The sequence below is a fragment of the Dromiciops gliroides genome, chromosome 3, assembly GCF_019393635.1.
Source record: "Dromiciops gliroides isolate mDroGli1 chromosome 3, mDroGli1.pri, whole genome shotgun sequence".
Lineage (NCBI taxonomy): Eukaryota > Metazoa > Chordata > Mammalia > Microbiotheria > Microbiotheriidae > Dromiciops > Dromiciops gliroides.
Window position 1 is genome coordinate 670044982 of NC_057863.1, and position 24859 is coordinate 670069840.

Here is a 24859-nt window from a genome sequence, read left to right on the forward strand (position 1 = left end):
GACCAAAGGGAGCCAGTTCCTCACCGCCCTCCATTCAGGTGGCGGCCGTGGAGACGAGCACTAAGGGTGGAGGACGGTGATTGGCCCCTCCACTGGCTTTGGAAAGAAGCCAGGAGCTCTCTCCCTCCGCTGGAGCGGGCAGCTGGGCTCCGCAGGGTCAGCGAGCTGACGGTACAGAGGAAACCCCAGGGGCCCAGAGAGGGGCTGCCCCCCAGCCCGCTTCCTTCCCCCAAGTCGCCGGCAAGCCTTTCCCCGCTGAGCAGCGCTCCTTTTCCTTCCCACTTGGCCTGCCTTTAGCCGGTCAGCATCACTGTCTCCCCCTTTAGACTGTGCGCTCCTTGAAGGCAGGGGCTGCCTTGTCTCCCTGGGGCTTTGCGCCATGCCCAGCGCACAACAGGCGCTTGATCAGGGTTTGCTGGTTGTCGGACCGACCTGCCCAGAGTCGCGCTGAGCCAGAGACCCACGGGGGTGGCCACGGAAGGCCCCCGCCTGGGGGCGGGGCTGACAGGGAGAAGCTCCCGGTCAGGCAGTGGGGAAGTGGTTAAAACACCCGGGGGTGGGGGTGGCTGCTGGCCAGCAGAGTATGGGAGGGGGACAGCTGCCAAAGCCTTCCCTCTGCCCGCCCAGAGCTGGGGCTGCACCCTAGGGGAGCCGGAGGCAGGATGCAGAAGGGGAAACAGCCGCTGCAAGCCTCCCCAGACAGCCGGGGCACTGCTGCTGCCGTCCCGGACAGCCCCTCTACCATCCTACCGAAGAAAGGCAGCCGGCTCCTGGGGGCCCTGAGAAAGAGGTGGAGGGGGGAGCAGGGAGAGAGGGAGGATGAGGAGGGAGAGGGAGAGGAGGAAGAGGCCAAGAAGGAGGGGGAGAGGGAGGACAGGAAGGAGGAGGGAGAATGAGGAAGATGAGGAGGAGGGGGAGGAGGGAGAAGAAGAAAAGGAGAGAGAGAGGGAGGATGAGGAGGAAGAAAAGAGGGAGAACGAGAAGGCAGGAGAGAGGAAGAGGGAGGACGAAGAGGAGGAGGGAGAGGTGAGAGGGAGGACCAGGAGGAAGGAGAGGAGGCGAGAGGGAGAACTAAGAGGAGGAAAGAGAGAGGGAGGACAAGGGGGAAGGAAAGAGGGAGAACAAGGAGGAAGAAGGAGAGAAGAAGGAGGACAAGGAGGAGGAAGAGGGAGAAGAGGAGAGAGGGAGGACCAGGAGGAGGCAGGAGGCTGTAGAGGGGGGCCGTTGGAGTTTGGGTCCCAACTTGCTTTTGACCTCAGCTCTCTCCTTCCAGGGACTCAGGCCACCCTGGAGATGGCCAAGGTTGGGGCTCGCACAGCCTCCTTCCTCCTGCTAGCTTTGGGGATCCTGGTGGCCATCATTGTGTCTGCCAGCATCCTGGCCCCACGCCGTCCATGCACGAAAAGCTACCCCACCGCGGCTGTAGCGGCTGACGCCAAGAACTGCTCAGACATTGGCAGGTGAGTGGGGGCTGACTGGGGGAGGACCTTGCCCAGGACAGGCTGCTCCCCTCGCTGTCTGGCTCAGGTGTCCGGGCTCCCTCAGGACCAATGTCCAAGTCTGCACGGGGCTGGGGGCCGGTTCAGTCAGGACCAGGACCCACATTTGTGCTTGGGCTCATTTAAGGGCAGGAACAGCCCCTCCAGCCATGCCCCCCCCCAAGCAGAGCCTTGGCTCTTCTCGGCCCAGCTGTGCAGGACAGATGTTCCCACTTGCCACAGCTATCAGCCAGTGGGCAAGTGGGGTGGGCAGTGGTCTCTAGGACCCCCTCACCGAGTCCAGGGCAGGGAATGCCAAAGACTCATGGGAGACAAAAGGACCTGGCATCATTTGTCTGAAAAGAGAGGCTGCTTCTGGGCTCTGGGTCCCAGGAGGTGACAGCCTGGAGTGGCCTGGGAACATCTCCCAGGTTGCTTGACTTCACTTCATTTTGACAAGCTCGTGCCTCCCCACCTGGGTGCCCAGCCTGAGCCTGAGCTCCAGGCACACAGTGCCAAGTGCTTTCCACCTGGATGGCCCCGGAGCCCATCACACTCAGATGCCAGGAAGAGGAAGGCTTTGAGGTCCCTCTCCTCCTCCCCTCTCCTCCTCCTCCCCCCCCCTCCTCCTCCTCCTCTTCCTCCGCCTTTCCCTCTTTCTGTCAAGCACAGTCTCACCCCCCTGGTCACCCAGACTCATGACCTCGGTGTCACCCCCCCTTCCTATGCCCAAGCAGTCACCAAGGGCAGTCACTTCTTCAGACAGAGTTTCCCTCTGCTCCCACAGCGGTCTCTTACCTAGCCCAGTGCAATGACTCTCCCTAAGTGGCCTCCCTGACTCTAGCTGCCAAAGTCATCCTCCTAAAGCATGGGCCTGACCCGGTCACTCCTCCACTCAATAGATCTCGCGGCCTCTCCTCAGCTGGGCATCCAGCTGACCTTTCCCAGTGGCCCCACGTGCCTGGCTTTGGGTGCTGTTCTTGGGAACGGTGTGTGAAAAGGACTGTGCCCCCGGGCTGGGGAGGCTCGCTGGAGCCCAAGGGAATGAGGGTAGGTGAGGGTCTGACCACGATTCCCAGGGGGCTTCAGGCCCCGTCCTCAGCTTCCTTTGCCCCATCTAACCAGGATGCAGACTCTGACTAAAACATGGGCAGCCTCGCCCCAGAGGAAATCTTGGCAAGATGGAGGTCGGAGGGCCCCTCTCTGGAGACCGCCTGGGCGGGGGAGCTCCCAGTCTGCTCTGGGACAGTACTCAGGCCACGCAGAAGCAGACTGCCTGCCCTCATCCCTGGGTGGCCTGGAGACAGCTCTCCTCTCTCCTTGGGGCCCAACGTGCCCGTTCTCTCCAATCACCCATCGGGCATGAACGCCAGGCCCTCTGCATCCTCCTTGCTTCCTCTGGGCTCAGCCATGGGGCCCAAACTGACCCCAGTCCTCCAGAAAAGGTCTGACCAGGGAAAGGACAGAGGGACATCTCCTCCTTCTTCCTGGGAACTCTCCCCTCCTAACGCAGCCCAAGAATGGGGTGGCTGTTTTTGCTGCTCAACCCAGACCCCAGGATCTTCTTCAGAACAGCTGCTGTCTATTCATTCTTACCTCAGATTTGTGGAGGTGACTACATTTTTCCCTATTGAAGTATCTTATTAGAGATTCAGCCCAAGGCTCAGCATGTCAGGATCTTTGTGGATCCTGACTGTTACACTAACCTGACCCTGTGCCCCTGTGCATTTCATGAGTCCTTGATGTAAGTGTTGAACAGCACAGGGCTGTCACAGGCCCTCCCCTAGAGACGGCTTCCACACCAGCGAGGTGGCGGTGGTTGCTTGTCCTTCCTTCTCCAAAAGGACCGACCATAACATGGGGGTGATTTGGATTTAAAGGGGGGCATGCAAGGTTGCCAGCCTCACTCTCTCCTCCAGACCTAGCTGGGGCCAGTGGCGCCCTATCAATCAGGACGTAGACCCCTTCATAAGGCTCCCAAGCCCTCTCTGTCCTGTTGTCTCCCCCACACCTCCCCATGCTTTCATGGCGGAGCTGGAGGGGTTCTGTCAGATGCCTTGGGCGGACCAGGGGTCACCTGGCCAGAAGCCACCCCGGCTCCCTCCCTCTTTTCTGAGCCGGGTCTAGGAGGCAGGTCGCTTAGCTGTCAAAGAGAGTCAAGTGGCTGATTGTGAGCTCTGAACTCTCCAGATGTTTGCCTGCTGGCCTTGGCAGGGACTGAGTCCTCCAGATGGTGGGTTGGGTGGTCCCAGAAGAGGCGCCCTGGGGAACCTCTGGCCTGCTCTCTTTGACAGCCTGATTCTGGGAGAGCGTCGTTTTACAGCTGAGTAAATGAGGTTTAGATTGGGAAATGGCTTGGACAAAGACAGACCAAGAAGCCATACCAGCTCTCTGAGTGTGCACGTGTGCACATGCACACTGTACATGTATGTGTGCAAGTATGTGGTGTGTGCATGAGTGTACATGTGTGTGCACATGCACACTGTACATGTATGTGTGCAAGTATGTGGTGTGTGCATGAGTGTACATGTGTGTGCATGTGTGCACCGTGCATGCGTTGTGTGAGCACATGCTTGTGTATGCATATGCATGTGTGCACGTGTGCACATGTGCTCCCCACCCCCTTAATTGTGTAGCCTGGGGTCTGGGTTTCCTCAGTTAGGTTTCAAGGGTGTTGGGCCTTCCAGCCTGTAATCTCCAATCCCGCTCTGACCCCGGCTTCACCCCCAGGGACTCGCACCAGCAGAGCTGGCTGTGGCCAGGGGGCAGCAGAAATTACTGGGCTCAGATGGGCAGCTGGCCTCTAGCTTTCCCCACCCCCCCCGCCCAGGCTCTCCTCAGATGCCAGGAGGCTGGACCTGGGACCCAGGATGCCTCGCCACCAGTCGGGGGGGGGGGGGGTCTGGCCCCCGCCAGTTTCATACGGTCGATCTCTTCTGCTTTTGATGGTGTGGTTTTGTGTCCCTCGTCTCCACGCCAGGCACTTCTGGGAGTTCGCACACTCTCAGGAAAACCACGGTGCAGCTCACAGGCAGCTGGGTGGTCCTGAGTTAGAGGCAGCATCAGGTCTGCAGTCTAGAAGCAGACCCAGCCCCTAGCTGGGTGACCCTGCTCTTCTATAAAATGGGCCCAGCCAGGCACCGCCCGGGCTTGTGGTAGTATATGCAAGGACTAGCCGCTATTGGGTCAGAATATCTCCTGTTGAGGGCAGCTAGGTGGCACAGTGGATAAAGCACCGGCCCTGGATTCAAAAGGACCTGAGTTCAAATCTGGCCTCAGACACTTGACACTTACTAGCTGTGTGACCCTGGGCAAGTCACTTAACCCCCATTGTCCAGCCGAAAAAAACCCAAACAGAATATCTCCTGTTGGTCAGAGACCTCAGGGAGGGCAAGGCGCCTGGCAGACTCCCTCCCATCCTTATGCCATCTCCTCCTCGCAGCCCTCTGGAACTGACTGACTGGGCCAGAGCTCCTGGCTCTGCCCCGCCTTCCCCTCCTGTGCCCTTGGCTTCCCGCCCACTGGCCCTGGTCCTGGGAATATCAGGGTATCCCTGGACATTCAAGGTAGTTTCCAGCCCTGCCCTGATTTGGGATTGACCGCAGTCAGGGACCGTAAAGTACCTGGAGACAGCTCAACGCAGTCCCCTCTCCGTGACCCCATTGATTCCCCTCACATAACTTTAGGATGCCCAGCACCCTGACATTAAATTCAGTCAGTGGCTGTGTTGCCCTGCTCCCCGGAGAGTTTCATGACCCTCTCCGAAGACCCCCCACCCCCCACCCATGTTTCACCATCACTGTGTCTCTCTAGCTCTGTCTGCCTTTATCTCTTTCTGTCTCTGGCTGGCTGTCTCTCTCACACACACCCCTAAAATATCTTTTCTTGTGTCCTGGGCTAACGTAACCTCAGCCTTTCTGTCCTATGCTCTGTACCACTTTAGGTGGACATAGAACACCCTGAAGGCCCTGCAGTGGCCCAACTGGCTCCCGAGCTGGGTTCTTTAAATCTATGTCCAGGCAGCGTGATACCACATCAAGTATCCAGCAAGGGAGTTCAGAGGCTCCTCCAGCCACTACAAGTGGTAGGTGCGTGCAGAGCTGTCAGGGTCCCCTCCACAGGGCCGCCAAGAGGGGCTTTGTCTCTAACACCTGCACTGCTCACCTACTACCTGCCCCGTGTAGGGAGCACATGGAATGTTTCCCTAGATGATGAAAGGGGCACCGCATCTGGCAGCTCTCTTCTCAGTCTGAATGCCCACTTCTCCCCACCAGCCTCAGCACCCACGGGCCATGCCATTTACTAAGCATAGTGGGCAGCATTCCCCCAGGGAGTCCTCTGCCGCCATCCAGCATCATGGAAGGACATGGAGCAGTGGGGAGCACAGACGGGGGCTCTCCCTGACCCTGGCTCCCCAGTCTGGTGCTTCAGATTCAGTGTCCTCCTCCTCCCCCTCCAGCCCAGTCTACAGGGAGAGCCTTGGGCCGTGGCCCCCCGCAGTCACCCCAGGCAGGGACCTCACCCGTCTGGAAGCCTCAGTGGAGCCCTGGGGAAGAAAAGGAAACTCTCACCCTCTGAGGACTATCCACAAGCTGTATCATGTCCCTGCCCAGCCCGTCCCTGAATCATCTCAGTATCACCCACCCCCAGGGCAGGGGCCCTGGTTACACAAAGAACAGGAGAGCAGAGTCAGCCTCTCATCCAACCCCGTGGCCCTCATCTCATCCTCCTGTCTCTGTTGGAGCAGGCCCTCCACCGACAGCAAAGTCACTCCCTCAAGAAAGCAGCCATCCCTTTGTGGAGTGAGTGAATGAGTGCTTGGATGGATGAGTGGATGAAAGAATGATTGAGTGAATGAATAAGTAAGTGAATGAATGAATGAGTGAGTGCATGGACAAGTGAGTGAATGAGTACATGAATGGATGAGTGGATGAGTGAGTGAGTGAAAAAGCCTTTCTCAAGCACTTCCACGTGCCATGCCAAGCTCCAGGCATACAAAGAGAAGTTGAGGCAGCCCCCACCTTGAAGGAGCCACACATTAGAGATGATGCCTGGGGGAGGTTCCGGAGGCCTCCCTGGAAAGGTCCCCCAGCCCTGAGGGCGCAGCAGCAGAGCAGAGCACAAGGCCGCACCTCTTTGCGCCTCCTCTTTCGGGTCCTTTCCACTAATAGCTGACACGCAGCACACCTACCATATGCCAGGCACTGGGCTAAGCATTTTATGATTCTCTCATTTCATCCTCACATTAACTCTCAGAGGTAGGTGCTATTATTTCCCCCATTTTACAGATTAGAATGCTGAGGTTAAGTGACTTATCCAGGGTCATAGAGCTAGTGTTTGGGGCAACACAGTGCACAGAAGACCAGACTTGGGGTCAGGAAGACCTGAGTTTGAGTTCTGTCTCATGCATGGAATAGCTGGGGGACCCTGGGCAAGTCACTTCACCTCCATCTGCCTCTGTCTCTTTATCTGAAAAATGGGGACAATAAGTGCACCTCCCTCCCAGGGCTGTTGTGGGGATACAGTGAGATCATGTCTGTAAAGTGCTCTGCCAATCTGCCTGTCATGGTAATAAAACGATGACTCAGGTAAGGGCTGGATGAAGCATCTTCTGGGGGTGCTCTGCTCCCCACCTCCCTAGAGGGGAGGGACCCTGGGGGTCACCTGCTCTAACGCCTTCATTTTACAGTGAAGGAGACTTAGGTCTTACAGAGGTTTAATGACCCGCCCAAGGTCACACAGGTCTGAGCCTCTCTGGCCTCAGTTTCTTCAGATGTAAAATGGATGTTGGACCAGACAGCTTGGAGCGCCCTCTAACACTGGGCTCCACTGTGCTACCTGGTGTGGAGATGCCACTCTTCCTGGCTCAGACATCTGGCTGGCCTCTCCTTCCCCTGAGGCATAGAGGGGATGAGGCCAGCCCAGAGGCTCTTGTGAGCAGCACCCTGCCCTTGGACCTTGGGTCCAACTCCACCTTAGAGTAAGGTGGGCTAGGGCCCAAGGACGTCCCAAGGAAGTTGTTGACAGGTGGCTATTTCCCTGGTCTAAGCTGAGCCCTTAATCGAGGAGGCAATGGGGAGACAGAATTCTGCATGGTGCAAGTGCTAGGACAGCTGAGAGTCCTGGATAGTGGAGGTCCTTGGACTTCTGAGTTCTGGATAGTGGAGGTCCTAGGACAGCTGAGTTCTAGATGGTGGAGGTCCTGGGACAGCAGAGTTCTGGACAGTGGAGGTCCTGGGACAGGAGAGTTCTAGATAATAGAAGTCATAGGACAGCTGAGTTCTGGATAGTGGAGGTCCTAGGACCTTTAAGTTCTGGATAGTGGAGGTCCTAGGACAGCTGAGTTCTAGATAGTGGAGGTCCTGGGACAGCAGAGTTCTGGACAGTGGAGGTCCTAGGTCAGCTGAGTTCTGGATAGTAGAGGTCCTTGGACAGCAGAGTTCTAGATAGTAGAGGTCCTCAGACAGCAGAGTTCTGGACAGTGGCAGTCCTAGGTCAGCTGAGTTCTGGATAGTGGAGGTCCTTGGACAGCAGAGTTATGGACAGTGGAGGTACTAGGTCAGCAGAGTTCTAGATAGTAGAGGTCATAGGACAGCTGAGTTCTGGATAGTGGAGGTCCTAGGACCTTTAAGTTCTGGATAGTGGAGGTCCTAGGTCAGCTGAGTTCTAGATAGTGGAGGTCCTTGGACAGCAGAGTTCTGGACAGTGGAGGTCCTAGGACAGCTGAGTTCTGGATAGTGGAGGTACTAGGAGAGCTGAGGGTCAGATAAGGGAGGTCCAGATAAGTGAGGACCCTTGGGGGCTGGACACCCCCATTTCCTCTTCCAACCCCCCATTTCCACAGGCAACTTGAGTCTCCAGAATTTGGCTACAACTGCATCTCCCATTGGGCTCCAGGGGGACCTTCTTTCCATCCTCAGAGTGTCACATGTTGTCCGGGTGGTATCCGCCACACCCAGAGAAGGTTGGCCCTTGGAGGGCAGAGTCCAGCACACAGTAGGTGCTTAGAGCACTGGACTTGGAGACAGGAAGAGCCGAGTTCAAATCCTGCCTTGGATACTTCCTCACTGTATGACCCTGGGCAAGTCACTTCACCTCCATGCTATGCCTCAGTTTCCTCATCTGTAAAATGGGAGTGATGCTAGCTCTGAAGGCACAGGGTTGGTTGGTGTGAGGACCAATAAGATTACACACATAAGGAACTTTGGAAACTCCAGGCTCTGTATCAATATATAACCAGCTTCCCTGCCCACCCCCAATTATTCCCGGCTCTGACCCCAGGGCCAAGTGGAACAGGACCAACCCCTCCTATCCACACTTGAACCCAGCCCTGAGCTTTCTCTTCTCTGGGCTGACCACCCCCACTCCCTCTGGGCAATCCTCACACCTGGACCCCTAAGCCAGGCTCAGAGCGTGAGACACGCCTGGCTCCTTCCAGTGCCAAAGGGCATGTCTCCCCCACAGGAGAGGGCTGTGTCTGACTCTGTGACCCCATTTGGGGTCTTCTTGGCAGAGATCCCAAAGGGGTCTGTCATCTCCTTCTCCAGCTCATTTTACAGATGAGGAAACTGAGGCAAACAGGGTGAAGTGACTGGCCCAGGGCCACACAGCTAGGAAGTGTCTGAGGCGGGCTTTGAATTCATGAGAATGAGCCATCCTGAGTCCCACTGAGCTACCCAGAGCCATCCTGGAGAATGAAGTCTAGTGGGCCGCAGGGGGCATGGCTAACTATAAAACTAGTGGAAGCGATACATCCAGCTGAGCCCTGCGTCCTGGCCTCTTGTGACCAGCCGTGCCATGTTGGCCACTGCTGACAGGGCTTCTCTCGGCCTCCCCCAGGGATATCCTGAAGTCAGATGGCTCCCCAGTGGACGCAGCCATTGCTGCCCTGATCTGTACCTCTGTGATCAACCCTCAGAGCATGGGCCTGGGAGGTGGGGTCATCTTCACCATCTACAACGCCAGCACAGGTAGGCGTGGTCCCCTCCCCACCCCGAGCTGTGGGAGCCCCTGCCCAGCCCCCTCAGAGGCTCAGGGCTCCCTCCTCCTCTGGGCACTCTGGCCCTGGCAGACAGGGAGAGGGCCTAGAAGGAGCCTGGGGCTGACCTGGGGCCGCCACCCCTCTCCCTTCTCTGGGCTCAGGTTCCTCTTCTGTAATATAAGGGGAGGGAGAGACTGGTCGATCCTTACCTGCCCTGGATCCTAAACCCTTTCAAAGAGCCTGGAGAGCCAGTGTAGAAGGCTGTGGATGAAGCCCTGAACCTCCAGGGCAGAAGGGGTGCTATCTGCAATGGTAGAGGGACTCTCCTGTCTAGGAACTCTATGCACCAATTACAGAAAAGCCCTGGTCTCCAAATTAAAGCCAGTGGAGATATAGGGTGGGGGGCTTTCAGTCTCATCCCACCTCCCCCTCAATCCCCTCAGAGCTGGTCGGGGAGGAGGGAGTCACAGCCCTTGACAGGATCATGATGCTGGGGAAGAGGGAGTCTCAGGCCTGGAGGGTGGCAGGGCGTCTCTAAGGCTGTCTAGCCCCAGTGGGGGCTACAGTGGGTGAAGGAGGGGAGGTCAGGGCAAGGCTGACAGTCTGTGGGTCCCCAGGAGAGGTAGAAGTGATCAACGCTCGGGAAACTGTGCCCAAGACCGTCCCCCTGAGTCTGCAGAAGCGCTGTGAGACAGATAAGCCGCTGGGAAAAGGTGAGGTTTGCCAGGCACCCAAAAGGTCCCTTGCCCCTTCCCCAGGCTTCCAACGGGGCCCCAGAGTGGGGGCAGGGGCCAATCCAGGTGATGGGGATGCTTCAAGCATTCTGGAGCCATGATAATCCCCATTTTACAAATAGGGAAACTAAGTCAGGGAGGTGCCCAGGGTCACACAGCTAAGGGCTCGGGATAGAATTTAAGGCCAGGCCTGTTGGACCACCCTGTGGCCTCAGATCAGCACAAGGGTGTGGGGCCTTCTGTCCAGACCAGGGGGCCTTTTCCCTTTCCAGGGAGGGTCTCAGAGCGTCTCCCTGGGTTCTCAGTGATTTCCTCACTGGGATTCTGCAATGAAGACTCCCAGATGTTCTCATGGGGGCTAGAGAAGAAGATGGTGCAAAGTCAGTGGCCAAACAGGAATGATGCTCTATGACAGTACAGTGGGAGGTCTCTGGTGGGGTGCCTTAGAGACCTGAGCTTGGCCCTGCTGGGCAGCTGAAAGGCAGGGATGACACGGTTGTCCTTTGCAGATGAGGGATGCAAATCTGGGAGGAATGGCTGACTCGGGGAATGCCACGGTGAGGATACTAAAAGATCCTTACAGGCCAGAGCATTGAGCTGCATCTAATCAGATGCCAAGACTTGCCTTTGGGTACACAAAGCCAACTTCCCAATATGTGGTGGGAGACATCCCATTAGGCAGCAACTCCCTTGAAACAGAGCTGGGGGTCTGAGTGGACCACAAGCTCACTAGGCATCAGCAGGGCCATTTGGCAGCCAAGAGAGCTGCTGCTGCTGCTGTCTTGAGCTGCATGGGAAGGAGCAGTACTTCCAGGGCTAGGAAGGGGACTGTCCCTGAGCTCTGCCCTGTCAGTCCACACTAGAAGGCCTGGCTCAGTTCTGAGTGCTATAGCTCAAGAAGAGCCTGGATGAGCTGCAGAGGGTAGGGAAGGGCCTGGAGTCCACATGCAGAGGAGAGCCTTGGTTGAAGGAAGGGGGCTCCTTTAGCCTGGAGAAGAGAAGACTGAGGTAGGGGAGGGGTGTGACATCAGTCCTTCAGAGAAGGGCTCACAGCCTGGAGCTGCAAAGAAGCTCACTGAGGCCAGGCCCCAGAGAGTGGAGCGGGCTGACTGGGGCAGATAGGGAGCTCCCCGGCTCTGACAATGTGCAAGCAGCGTTCTCAGGTCTGGGTTGGCCTCGTGGCTTCTGGCGTGGTCCCTTCCTGGATTGTGGGCGTCCGGCCCTGCTGGCTCTGCCCCCCCAAAAAAGGCTCCCACTGACCGGCTTGCTTGTCCGGTCTCCACACAGGGGCCTACTGGATCGGAGTCCCGGGAGAGCTGCGAGGTTACCAGCTGGCGCACCAGCGCCACGGCCGCTTGCCGTGGGCCCAGCTTTTTGAGCCCACCCTGCGCCTGCTCCAAGAGGGCATCCACGTGCCCAAGGTCCTGAGCTTGTTCCTCAACAGCCCGCTCAGCCAGGCCATAAATAGCTCCAGCCTACGGTGAGCAGGGCAGGTTGAGGGCGTAGAAGGTCCAAGCTGAGGCCCAGAGGTGGGCTGGGTGCAGCAAGAACAGCCTAGCAGCCGCCTGGGACAAGGGCCAGCCTGATGCTCCTGCACAAGGCTCACCCTCTCGGGTTTCTCAAGGTTCCCACTCTCACACCTGTAAGGACTCTATCCCCCACAGCAGGCCCCTCCCAGACACAGAAAGGGCTGAGCCAAGACTGGGGCCCCCGCATTCTCCCTCTCATTGGCCCCACGGGGCTGAGCTGTTCAGTGGGTGTGGCCAGGGAGAGCCATGGGGAGACACTCTGGGGAGAGAGAGCAGGGTGGGCTCAGCTGGCCTGTCAGGGAGCGCAGCCTGAGGAGGGGCCTGAGCTAACTGGGGACAAGGAGCACAGGGATTGCTGTTTAGACCCGTCCTTGCATGTGGTGAGCGGGGCACTTGTTGAGCGTCAGTGCCAAACAGCGGGCAGAGAGGTTGTCTTGGACCCAAGGAGACGTGGACGGAGGCCTCAGGAGCCTCCGTGTGCAGGACCCCGGCCTAGGAGCCAGAGCAGAGAGAGCCAAAGGTAGAGAAGTTGTGGTCCCCAGGGCAGGCAAGAGATGGAGTCAATGGTGTCTTCAGCATAGATGTGAGAGCAGGGACCGGAGCTCGTCAGTGTGTAAGAAGCATCCTCCTGCCAGGGACCCAAAGCTAGGTTGGCGGGCAGAGCAAGGAGGCTGCAGAGACAGGGGAGGGAAGATCTGGGAACAGAAGGGATGGGAGGGGTAGCAGAGACAAGGACGAGAAGCTGCGGGGGGGGGGGGGGGGGAGATCTGGCAGCCAGGACAGATGTGAGCAGATGTGAACTAAGGAGAGAGGTCAGGGCTGCAGATATGACTCCCGGGAGTCATCATCAAAGGGGCTGAAGTAAGGGAAATTAGCAAGGAGAGGAACCAGGAAGAGCCCTGGGGACACACACTAAGAGTTCAAGGAGAAGATCGAGATCTTGCCTAGGAAACAAAAGCCAGCAGAGGGAGGAGGAGGCTCAGGAGAGGAAATGGAGGGAGGAGAGGGACCAAAGGGGAGAAGGCAGGTCACAGCATCCTAGCCTTTGAAGGGGGGAGGGGGAGGAGGAGGAAGAGGAGAAGGAGGAAGAATAGGAAGGGAAAGAAGGGGAGAAGAGAAGGAAGAAAAGCAGGACAATGAGGAGGAGGGGAGGAGGAAGAGGAAGAGGGGGAAGGGTAGGAGGAAGAGGAAGGAGAGGAGGAAGAGGAGGAAGGGGAGGAGGAGGAGGAGGAGGAAGGGGAGGAGGAGGAGGAGGAAGGGGAGGAGGAGGAGGAGGAAGGGGAGGAGGAGGAGGAGGAAGGGGAGGAGGAGGAGGAGGAGGAGGTGGCTTGGGGCCCCCAGCTAGAGGGGCCAACCTGTCTGAATGGTCCTGCCAAGGCTCAGCCCTTGTGCTCGGGACTGTGATATGGCCCTGACAGTCAGGAGCTTTGAATGGCAGCCCAGGCTTTGCCGCTGTGTGACCTTGGGCAAGTCCCCCTAACAGCCAGGGGCTGTCGCCCTCTGCCTTCCTAGCCAGCTGTTCTTCAATGGGAAGGAGCCGTTGGCAGAAGGGGCGGCCCTGGCATGGCCGGCGCTGGCCCAAACGCTGCAGATCGTGGCCGAGAAGGGCGCGGATGAGTTCTACGAGGGATCTTTGGCCGAGGATCTTCTGACTGACCTTGCCAGGGAAGGTGAGCTTCCCGCCTCGCGCCAGGCTCAGGGCCTCCCCGGTGCTCCCCAGCCCCAGGGCTCCCTATCTCTTCCCAGGCTGCTTCTGCTGCCAGGGGGCAAATCTCGCCCTAGGATCTCAAAGCACTGGCCACGCCCCAGCCCTTGGTCGCAGGCCCTAAGACTTTCAGGGGGCTTTCCTCCAGCGATCCTGGGGAGGGTGGAAGGCAAATAGAATCGGTCCCATTTCACAGAAGAGGAAACAGGCAATGTAGGTCCCTTGCCAGGTCTCGGCGCCTCCTGTGAGCCCAGAGCACCGTCCCTTCCCTCCCCAGCCCTGCTGCTGACCGTGCCAGTGGTCTGCCCCAGCATCTGGGCTCCCTCTAGCGAGGGCGCGAGGGGACGCTTGGAGATCCGAGGCCGCGAGGCTCCCCAAGGCGATGGGCTGTGCCCGGAGGCCCCCCGGGGGGCTCTCCTCCCTCTCACCTGCTTCCTGGCCCTTCCTCCCCAGGGGGAGAGGGAGGCTGAGGCTGTGACCTGGTTTGTGGGTTCCAGCCGGAAGGCCGAAGGTCGGTTAGTCGGTAACCAGCATTTATTAAGCGCTTACGGTGTGCGTGCCCGGACTTTGGAGACCTGGGGGCTGAGCTGTGACTCCGCTACCAGCCACGCTAGCCCTGGTAGAGGAGGACGGGGGAGCAGGGTTCTGTGATTCGCAGTCACAGGGGGAGGGGGCTGGCCCCAGGGCAGCTGGGGGCAGGCTGGGCTGCAGAAGGGTCGGAGGAGGAGCCCGGGCCTGCCTTAGCCCGGTCCGTCCCCTCCCTCGGCTGCTGAGGGGCCCTGGAAGTGAGCCTTCCGACTCCTGTCCCCCCCCCCACACGCAGGGAGCGCACTGACGAAGGAGGATCTGGCCAGCTTCCAGGCTCAGGTGGTCAAGCCCCTGGCCCTGAGCCTGGGGGACTACACTCTGTACTCGCCCCCACCCCCCGCAGGAGGAGCCATCCTCAGCTTTGTCCTCAACGTGCTCCAAGGTGAGGGGGGGTGGGGGGAATGAGGGGGAGGGCGGGGCTCGCGGGCTGCTCCTCCTGCCCCAGGAGACTGTAAGCTCTCTGAAGGCAGAGCTCCCAGGCTGAGCCGACTCTGCCACTCCCTCCTAGAATCCAGGCTTGGCCAGGTCAGATCCTCCCAGATGCCTGAAAGTTACTCTTTGGCCGTGGGGGAGGGGATGGGCCTGGGCAAGGAGCAGAGGGAGGGCGGGTGTCTAGGGGTTGTGATCCCCTGAGAAGGGGAAAAGAAGGGCCTCCAGGGGGCAAGGCAGGTAAGGGGCGCGCTGCTGCTCCTGTAGTCAGGAAGACCTGAGTTCCAATCCAGTCTCCGACACTTCTTGTCTGCCTCAATTTCCTCATCTATAAAATGGGGATAATCATAGCACCTCCCTCACAGAGCAGTGAGGATCAAATGAGATCCTTATTTGTAAAGCACGTAGCCCAGTGCCTGGCACACCGCAGGTGCTCAATAAATGCTTGTTCCCTTCTCCCCCCACCCCCCAACCCATAAGGAAGAAGGAGCCTCAGTTTCCTCAGTGAAGCTTGAGGTGGTGAGAGATGTGGGAGGAGGAAAGGAACCTTAATGAGGAAGAAGAGGACACAGAAGGTCCTGGAGGGACCCAAGTCGACAAGCACTTATTAACCCCCTACTGTATGCCAGGCACAAAAGAAAGCCCAAGCCAGTCCCTGCGAAAACCACTGGCGAGAGAGTGAACAGAGGGAAAGCCCTGGAATTAGCAGGGGCCAGGGCGGCTTCCTGGAGGAGGCGGGTTCTGGCAGGCAGCTAGGGAGGTCACTCAGTAGAGCAGAAGACAGAGACCCTTCCAGGCAGGGGAGAGTCCGAGATGATGCCCAGAGCCAAGAGATGCGCAGGCCGGTGTCCTCGCTGAGGACACAGACAGGAGGCAAGTGTCTGAAGACTGCAAAGGGAGGGGGGGCAGATTGTGAAGAGCTTTGCTCCTGGAGGCCATAGGGAGCCACCAGACTCCTGAGGAGGGGGTAATGTGGTCAGACCTGGGCTTTGGTCCCACTTGGGTGGGTGAATGGAGGAGGGACTGGGGTGGGGAGAGACCAGGCAGGCGAGCTCGGCTCTCCCCAGGCCTCTACCCCCAGTAGCAGCTGCTGCCCCAGTCCAGGCATCTGCTCCAGGGTGGGGGCTGCATCAGTGATGTGTGTGTGGGGGACTAATTGATCAAATTGATGGTGAGGTGTCCCACAGAATGACAAGACTCGGTGACTCAGTTTCCCAAGTTTTATTGAAAGACTGCTGACCACAGGGAGAGCACCATGGGAAGAAGAATAGTTCTATTTGTTGTAAGAAAAAGCGGGTTATCTCCTCATCCTCCCAGTCCTCTCCTTGTGGGAGGTTCGTGGGAAGGCTTCTCCTAATTTGGACTTCCCGGGGTCCTAAGCCACCCCCCAAGCAGGGGCCTTTGTCATTGGAGGTGTTTGGGGGTTTACCGTCAGAAGGTGAACCTAAGGACACATTTGGCCTTTTCTGTGCCTTTTCCTAAAGATGTGCTCAGGCTTGGAGGGTCTCGGTGTCTTTGATATCGCTTTAGTTAAGATCTGGTTTCTAGGTGTCCTGTTATCTGGGAATATTCACGGCTATTAATGGTCACCGTTGATAGGCACTTGAGCCCTCTTGGCTACATTCTGTTGCTAAGGACACAAACCTCGGCTCTCTGTTAACCCTTTTAGGTGCTACTGACTAGGGCTCAAGCCTCAGTTTATCTGTTAAACCCCTTTTACCTCCTCCATCAAGAGAAGGGAAGGGAGTGAGCACCCTTCCACTGGAGGTATTCAAGAGGCTTGTTGTCATGGGGACAGATTCCTGTTCAGGATGAGCTGGTCCGGCCGGTCCCCTGGTGTCTCAGCGAGGCTCTGACCGAGGGACACATGCCCAGGCGAGGCTTGAGCCCATAAAAAGAACTCTCCCTTCCAAAGCCCATGGAGTGTTCCTCAGCAGCAATTCGGGAGGGAGCGAGAAGATCCGTGTCCCCCTTTTGTGGCTGAAGTGGAAATAAGTGATTTGCCCGAGGTCCTGCTCACACAGCGGGACCGGGGCGCTCCATGGCTCTGCCCCCCCCCTCACTGTCTTCTCCTAAGGGAGGTGGGGGGGGCAAGGGAGAGGGCCAGGCAGCTCACCCAGGATGGGTGCAGTTCCGGGAGTGGCCACAAGGTGTGGGGGGGAGCTGGCACAAGGTCCCAGAGCAGGGAGGGGGCTCCACATCCTAGAGCCTCCTGCAGCACCCCCAGCCCAGCTCCCCAGAGGATTCGGCTGCCACCCCCACACTCCCCTCCCTCTGCCTCCAGGCTTTCGATTCCCCCAGGACGCCCTAGCCCAGCTCGAGGGGAAGGTCAGCACTTACCACCAGGTGGTGGAGACCCTCAAGTTTGCCAACGGACTCAAGTGGAAGCTGAGAGATCCTCGGAGCTACCCAGAATCCCCGGTGAGGACCCGGAGCAGGGGCAGGAGGGCAGCCTCCTTGACCCAAGCCCGGTGCCCCCCCATTTCACAGGGGGGGGACACTGAGGCTCGGGACAGGCAGGGACTGGCCCCAGGCTCCTCAGAGAGTGGACGCCCCGCCCTGGCGCTCCCCCGCTGACTCCCTGTGGCCTGTGAAGAGACAAGAACAGTGAGGTCCCCCTGCTCTGCCCTTGGGGCCCAGGACCCAAGGCTGGAGGACAAGGCCCAACAGGTCACAGTGGCCCCCGTGGGCATGTCTCTGCTTGGCCCAGGACCCCCACACTGTCTCTATGGTCAGCCCCGCCCACGGCCCCCGACCCCAGTCATTCTCCCAGAGGGACAGAGAGGGGGGAGGGAGCCCTGGGTTCAGTGGAGCTGGGTTCGAGCTGGACCACTCAGATTCCTAGCTTGGTGGGCCTGGCTGGAGTCTGCTTTCCCACCTACTCAGCCTAGCCGGGCTGTTCCTCTGTCCTCTGAGGCTTCCTCCCAGTGTGACTTTGGGCTTGGCGGCAGACTCGGTCTTCTGCTCTGTAAAGTGGGGAGGGCGGCTCAGCTGCCCCTCTGGCCCCCGGCAGGAGGTGTACCGGGACCTGCTGACTGATGACCTGGCCCAGAAGGTCCGGAACCTGATCGGCGCCCAGGGCAATCACACAGCCAGCTACTACAATCTCAGCTCAACCAGCGTGGGGGGGCAGGAGGCAGGCACCTCCCACGTCGCTGTCCTGGGCAGCGACGGCAGTGCTGTGTCTGCCACCAGCACCATCAACACCCCGTGAGGACAGAGGGCCCGGCGGGGAAGGGGCAACCTCCCCCTGCAGGAGGGGGCTGGTGGGAGCGAGCAGAGGGAGGGCTTTTATCCTTTGAAGGGTGGGGGATGGAGCAGAGCCAAGGAGGCAGGTCTGACCCTGCACTGGGCTAGTCGTTACCAATCACCTCCCTGTGCAAGGACCCTCCCTCCCAGCACACGCACATGCATGCACACACATGTATATGCACACACCTTGTAGGGGCACACACATACACATGCATGACACGTGTAGCACACCTACACAGGTGTGCATGCGCATCTATGTACTTTGCACACGTGCCTGTATGCATACACCATGTATTGTGCACACACATTCATGCGCATGCATCACATGTACACATGCCTGCATATCCTGAGTGTGGAGGTAGGTGGGAGCCACAGCATCCAGAGCCTTGGATGTCTGAACACAACACTTCAGTCACAAAGATGGAAGGAAGATGAAGGTACGGCTCATGTCCAGGGTTGTTGGTAGCATCAGTTGATGAGTCTGATGTGCACGGCCAGTGGAAAAGCAAGAACAAGAGGGTCAGGCACGCGGGCAGGAGGGGCCCTCCCCAGAATGCTGTCCACGGGGCTGCCTGGGCTCCAGCAAGGCAGGTGTGGTTGCCGGGCCCAGGGGCCCCAGAAGGTTCCCCGGGGAAGGTGGCCCTAGAGCTGGGCAGTAGAGGAGGAAGCAGCCGGGCAGAGGGGCTTAGAGGACAAATCGGCGGAATCTGTGGCGCAGCAGTGTCTCCCAAGAGAAGCATTCTGGGCACACCATGTCCTTCTGCCCCAAACACTGTCCGGGCATCTGTGGGCAGCGTGAAACAAGAGACAATCAGACAGGCGAGAACCCAGTGCCAGGGCCCCTGAAAGAAAGGCTTCCTCCACCAGCCCCCCAAGTCCCCTCTCTGCCCCCCCTCTGGAGCAGAGGCAGGGCAGACAAAGGTGTCCCATAGGTGGGGAGGGAGCCCAGTAGGCAGACTGCTGTCCTTAGCAAGAGTAAGTGTCCTCCCAGAGATTCCGGAGCCCTGCCTGAAAGGGCTATTCAAGGAGGGCTGGGGAGGGCGCCAGGGAATCCAAAGATTCACCCCAGAACACTGGCCTCCACCGCAGCATGACCGACCCAAGATGGCAGAGGCGCAGGAGCCCAACGTCTGCCCCTGGCTCTCCCCCTGAGTCTACATTTCCTCATCTTCAGTATGAGGGGGCTTGGACGAGAAGATATCTGGGGTCCTTCCCATCAGTGACACTGTGGGAGGAGCCCGGGGCAGATGGGAGGGACGGGGTGGGGTCTGAGGGCGTGGGAGGGAGGGGCGCTGCCCAGCGGGCCCCTACTTGTGTCTGCCCAGGTTTGGTTCCATGGTGTATTCCCCACAGACGGGGCTCATCCTCAACAACCAACTGTTAGACCTCTGCTGGAGGACCACTCCGGGATCCAGCATGCTGTCGGATGCAGGTAAGATCAAGCATTTATGAAGCACTTACTGTGTGCGCGGGAACTGTGACAAGAGCCCTTCACGGGCCCAGAGGAGCCAGAGTCCGAGCCAAAGGTGTGCTCACATGCTGAGAAATGTCTTCCAGTCTGCACCATTTGGCGTTTTGTACCTTGGGGCACAGGGCTAGCCGGGGCCGCTGGCACAGAGTAAAAAGCACCATGCCAAGTCCATCTTTCCACAGCCCCTCCTGACAACTGCGGGCTCCTCTTTGCCAATTTGCTGAGTGTGAAGTGAACCCTCAGGGTTGTTTCTCTTATCAGTGATTGGGCATGATCTCTCTTATCTTGGCCAACAATTTGCAAATTCTCCTTTTGAGAGAAGATTGTCGGTTTATCCTCTGGGGAATTGTCTTTGGTTTTAGCTGTTTGTGCTAATCCCTCTTATTCTTAAATGCCAGACCCTGCAATTCGATCGCCCACCTAACCCTAAAAGTAACTTCCTTTCCCGAGAGAGGACACTGCTGTCACACGGGCCATTGAGCTAGGGGCTTACCCAATGTGAAAGGGGCGAAATCCGAAATGACTGCAGGAAGGGTACTGGGGCCTCAGTCATGCTCTCGGGGGCTTGGATAAGACAGCGAGGCACTTCTGCGCCTGCACTTTGGAGTAGGGGGAGTCCAGCCATCCCGAAGGAGCCTAAGGAAAGGACTCACTTCTGGGGAGACATGGAGACGGAGCTTCTGTCTCCTCACCAGCCGAGACCAGAAGGTGACGCTGGAAACCTCAGAATGTTAGAGGAGTTTGGACTTCCTTTGGGCATTGCAGCAAAAGGACCCCCCCCTAACCAGGAGAGATGAGCTGCCCCATCACCCCCACACATGCCCTAGACTCGAGTCCCCTTTCCCCTGAACTCTGCACGTGCCTGTGGGGCTGTGAGCCCCTCCTCTGCAGCCCCAGGCCCTGTGCTACACAGGCAGTCTGCCAAGATGCACCAGGGAGACTCTCCCCCCACGATTCTAGTTAATGGAAATCCTAGATTCCAGGGTCCAAGAGGGAAAAATAGCGCAGTTTTTCTCTTTTTCCTTTAAATTGTAACTGAAGAGCAGCCAGTTTTCCCGTGTCTCTCTACAAGTCAGACTGTTGACTCCTTGGGTGCTTATGCAATATCTGCGGATCACTGTGGCCTAGGGTGAGGGCTGAGGCTGGGAGCTGGAGGGATTATTGCAGCCCTACAATCCTCACACCCAGCATCGGTCTGGTCTTTATACTGTTTAAACAGACCGGGAGGTTTGCCCAATTATGACATGTGTCAAGGCAGCTTGCTAGAGTTCCCCACGGTCCACCAATCCATAGGATTAAGGTTTGCCTGCTGGTCCAGGAACCCCAAGGAGTGAACCCCAAGTTCTTAAGCCACTTTGGGGACCCCCACACCTCTTTGAGGACGCTTCTGAGTAGTCTCTTTAGCTAAGCCACTTGTCCTGTTGAGGGGTGAGTCAGGAACTCCGTGGGGATTGTCCATGCAGTGGCAGAGGCCCCCTGGGGAGAATTGGGGGTGTGCTTGGCTCCTGGCATAAACTGCCGATAGTTATTGCCGCTCCTAGGACACTGCCAGGATGCCCGTGAGGACTCCAAAGTCTTCCGTCTTTGACGCCTCATCCCTGTGGCCCAAGGACTCAGAAAATTTGCTTGAATTTTGAAATCGGCTATGGCGCAGGGCTATGCCCTGTGTAGGGTGGCTAGGGGCACCAAGGTGCACAGAGCACTGGGCTTGGAGTGAAGAAGTCTCATCTTCCTGAGTTCAAATCTGGCCTCAGACACTTACTAAGTGTATGACCCTGGGCAAGTCACTTCACCCTGTTTGCCTCAGTTTAAAAAGAGCCTGAGCTAGGCTATACCTAAGGAAAACTTCAGGGGGCCCCAAGGGGGAGCTGGGATGACTTCCTCTGCCTCATGAGCCCTCTGGATTCTGGATGGACTTGTGGGAGAGGATGCTCCAAACGCCTGAGATGTTCTGTATGTGAATCCTTGCTGTATCTACCTCCTTGGCAAATCCCAATTCTAAAAGCTCTGTAAATCTGCCTCACTCACAGATATCGACAGAGCATCAAGAGGAGACACGTGGGTGGGGCAATGAGCAATAGCAGCCTCTCAGGCCTGCCCCTAGAACCCTGTGGGGAGATGGGGCTTCTTCCCCGCCCTTGGGTCTGCCATCCTGCCAAGCCACCCTTGTCTCCTTTCCTCACCCGGGACACCCACCTCCCTTCTTTCTGCCTCGAAAGCAGCTCAAGAAGGCTCTTCTGCATCAGCAGCGAGTCCCTTAGCTCCCCCCTAAGTGCCCAGAGAAGTGCCCGTGTCCCTGGCACTGTTCCAAGTCTTTGCATCGAGGGAAGGGAGGGAGAAAGAGATAGAATGCCAGCTAATGATGTGCTCCCCACCAGTGGCGCCAAGCCTGTTTTCAGCAGAGGGAAGCGGCCACCCTGGCTGACCACAATCCACAACACTGGTTGTCCCCCCCAGTCAGCAGGAGGGCTTTGCCTCTGTGCCCAGGGCTCTGCCCCGCCCCAGACTGCAGAGGGCAGCTTGTGCCAGCAGAGTCATCAGAGCCAGGGGTGGGGGCAGCAATTCCCCCTTAGGGGAGGAAGCCCCTGAGAAGCCCCCTGGACTTCTCCTCTCCCTGGGCAAGGGGAGATTGTGTGCAGCCGAGGGGAGATCGCTGCGTGCTGAGGTCGAGTCTGTCTCAGTTCCAGGGGAAAGGCCCCCCTCCTCCACAGCACCATCCATCTTGCTCTCCAAAGATCGGAAGTCCGAGCTGGTGATTGGGGGCTCCGGAGGGCAACTGATACTTCCAGCCACGGCCTTGGTGAGTCAGCCTCCTGTGTTTGTCTCCTCTGCCCTCCTTGACAGCCCAGGCCATGCCCAGGCCCAGCCAGCTGACCTCTCTACCTAGAGGTGACCTGGTGGTCCTGGAGGGGCTGCCAGGTCACATGCTGGGGCTCCTCCCCATGTGTCTGTCCCCCCAGCAGCCCCAGCCTTTGCCTCACCTGCCCGAGGCATGCTGCTCTCCTTGGCCCAGATTCCTGGTACCCAGTGTTAGATGCCCACTGATGAGGGCCTGGCACCCGATGATGGATGAGTGAGTGGCTGGGGTAGGGTCCTGGTGCTGCCGCGGCCCAGCCATGAGCCCTTCTCTGTGCTCCAAGGGCCCCGGAACCCCCTGGCCGTACCTAAGGGCCTCTCTAGTTCTAAACGGTGGGAGCCCCGGCAGCACAGGTCTGCCTTACCCGGTGATGCCTGGCCAGTGCCCAGGCTAGCCCATCACTGCGGCCACACTCTCCTGTCCCCAGGCCATCATGAATAACCTATGGTTTTGGTCTGGACCTCCATGAAGCCATCAAGGCCAAGATTCTCCATGTGCTCCCCAACACCAAGGTTCTCTTCGAGCCAGGCTTTGACAAGGTGAGTCTCCAGACCCCCCCGGGACCCCTCCCTGGGCCTTGGGTTTCCCCGGTGTGCCACCTCTCAGGTGTCTGGGGATGCCAGGGAGAGAAGGGCACCTGCTCACGGGTTATGGTATGAAGCAGCCCGGGGAGGGAGGGAGGCATCTAGCAGCCCCCACGCCAGATCTTTCCTGCCCACTGCAGGAGGTCAAGGATGGGCTCATTAATCGTGGACACAAGTATCAAGAAACCCCGATCTGGCTGAACGTGGTGCAGGCCGTGGCCAGGGACAGGCTGGGCTGCATCCACGCCGAATCAGACAAGAGGAAGCTGGGGGGAGGCAGCTGGCTACTGGAGCCAGGGCCAGACCCTCCCCACACCCACCTCACCAGCTCTTCCATCTCAGAGTCGGCGAGGATGCTGTCCCAGAGGCTGGGCAGTGAGAGGCCAGCCATGGGCCCCCTCCCCCACAGTCTGCCATCCCACCAGCTCAGCAGTGACCAGTGGGGCTCCCCAAGAGCAGCGGCAGCTGGGGGGGCCACCGTCTTCCTGTTTTCTTTTTCCTCCTTGTCCCTCCCGGACCTAGTGGGCGTGACATTCATTACCACTCAATACCTATGCTGGTTTTTTAAAGAAAGATAAGAAAAATGGAGGGGTGGTGACCACCTGTCCCTGTGTATCCTGGGGAGCAGCTGGGACCTCAGACTTTCAAAGATGGGTCAATGAAGTCCAAGCTCTGCCTTCCAGAAGGACCTGGGTCTGAGCTGAATCTGGAGGCTTCCGCTCAGGTGGCTGACACTCTCCGAGATCACCACCCGCCCTCTTGGGGCCATGCCAGAGAGGCTACAGAGTTGGCATGGAAGGCCAGGCCGGCAGCCCACCCGAAGCATCCCAGCCCAACCCCCAGCCTGGGGGAGGACACTTCCCCTCTCCTCAGTCATCAGCATTAAGCAGCTTTCGTTGTTGCTGAGCCATTTCCAGTGTTATCAACAACATGCCTCCTTTGGGGTTTTCTGGAGCCGCTTACCATGTCCTTCCCCAGCTCATTTTACAGATGAGGAAACTGAGGCACACAGGCTGAAGTGACTTTCCCAGGGTCACACAGCTAAGAAATGTCTGCTGCTGGACTCCAGGGCCCAGAACTCTCATCACACTGTCACCCATTGCCTCTAAGTCCTTCAGTCCCAGCTGCTCCCCCGGCATTTAGTATGGTGCCTTCACACACACCCCTTCCCCCACCAACACTCTGTTCTCAAGAATCTTGACCCCCAGAACTTCCTGGGAATGAGCCTGCTCTTCCCCAAGTCTCACTGCCCCCTTTCTCCCTATGCCTTAGAAATTCTCAGAACCCTTATTGAAAATGGTACCCTTAACAAAGACCTGCCAGTTATAAAAGGAACAGTGTGCATAGGCTGATGCTCCCCTCACCTCCATAAGCGGCTCCCGTAAGAGCTAAGTCCATCTCCATCCCCCTGGCCGGGAGCTCAGCAGCCTCTTTGGTGGGAGCAGCACCTGCTCTGCTGGGTGCAGAAATCCTCTGCTTTCTGCCCTGTCAGGCAGGCAAACCTTCCTGGGGGGTCCATAGGTCACAGGTCATGGGCCGGCAACCCCAGGCTCAGTCAGGGCCCAGCTTTAATCACCTGCTCCTCCAGTTACCGTGTGGGATTAGGACACAAACACATAGAAACGACACATTACACAAGGGAGGGCACGAGAGCCAGGACCTGGGTCAGCTCCTCTGCCCACATTCTGAACCACTGGGCTCAAGCAGAGCCAAACCGGAGAAGCTATGTGTCTGGGGCACAGTTCGTTGTGGTGTTTGCTTTGTTGTTGTTGTTATCGGCATATCTCCAATTTATTTCCATAAAATGTGTATATTATTTTACTGTCGAGGACAGAGGGGCAACCACGCCTGGACTTAAACATCATAGTGACAGGTGTGCTTATAGAGGATGTAGAAATGTAATGAAAAAGAACAAAGCTGATGGAAGCAGAAGATACTGAAGTATCTGTTCAGGAGATGGGATGATGGTCACAATCATGGTGGTGTTGGTAGCATGGATACAGCTCTTTTTTACCAAATTTCTTTAGGATATAGCTGTTAAGGAGAAGACACCAAGGCATGTAAGAGATCTTGGACCACATCAATTCCTGCAAAATGACACGATAAAGCATCGAAAAGCCACTCATATAAAATTCTCTAAGAATAAGCTATATGTGCATCAAAAGTATCCTTGATGAAGATATTAACAGGGAAGGGGTCTGGCCCATGGACTCCAGCCCATAGATACTTACTGTGCTCTGCCTGCTATCAG

The 24859-nt window shown here is 57.9% G+C and overlaps 1 protein-coding gene across 1 annotated transcript; it reads left to right on the top strand.

Annotated features, from left to right (window-relative positions):
• Positions 1 to 206: 206 nt before the first annotated feature.
• GGT5 (gamma-glutamyltransferase 5) lies at positions 207 to 24517 on the top strand. The gene is given in 15 exon segments (XM_043996753.1): positions 207 to 300; positions 628 to 790; positions 1274 to 1460; positions 9318 to 9448; positions 10077 to 10172; positions 11481 to 11673; positions 13235 to 13392; positions 14251 to 14397; positions 16729 to 16865; positions 17458 to 17654; positions 19022 to 19128; positions 21849 to 21967; positions 22452 to 22472; positions 22474 to 22563; positions 22749 to 24517. Coding segments are annotated over 13 exon segments (2001 nt in total). The 5' UTR covers positions 207 to 300; positions 628 to 790; positions 1274 to 1293; the 3' UTR covers positions 23187 to 24517.
• Positions 24518 to 24859: the final 342 nt, after the last annotated feature.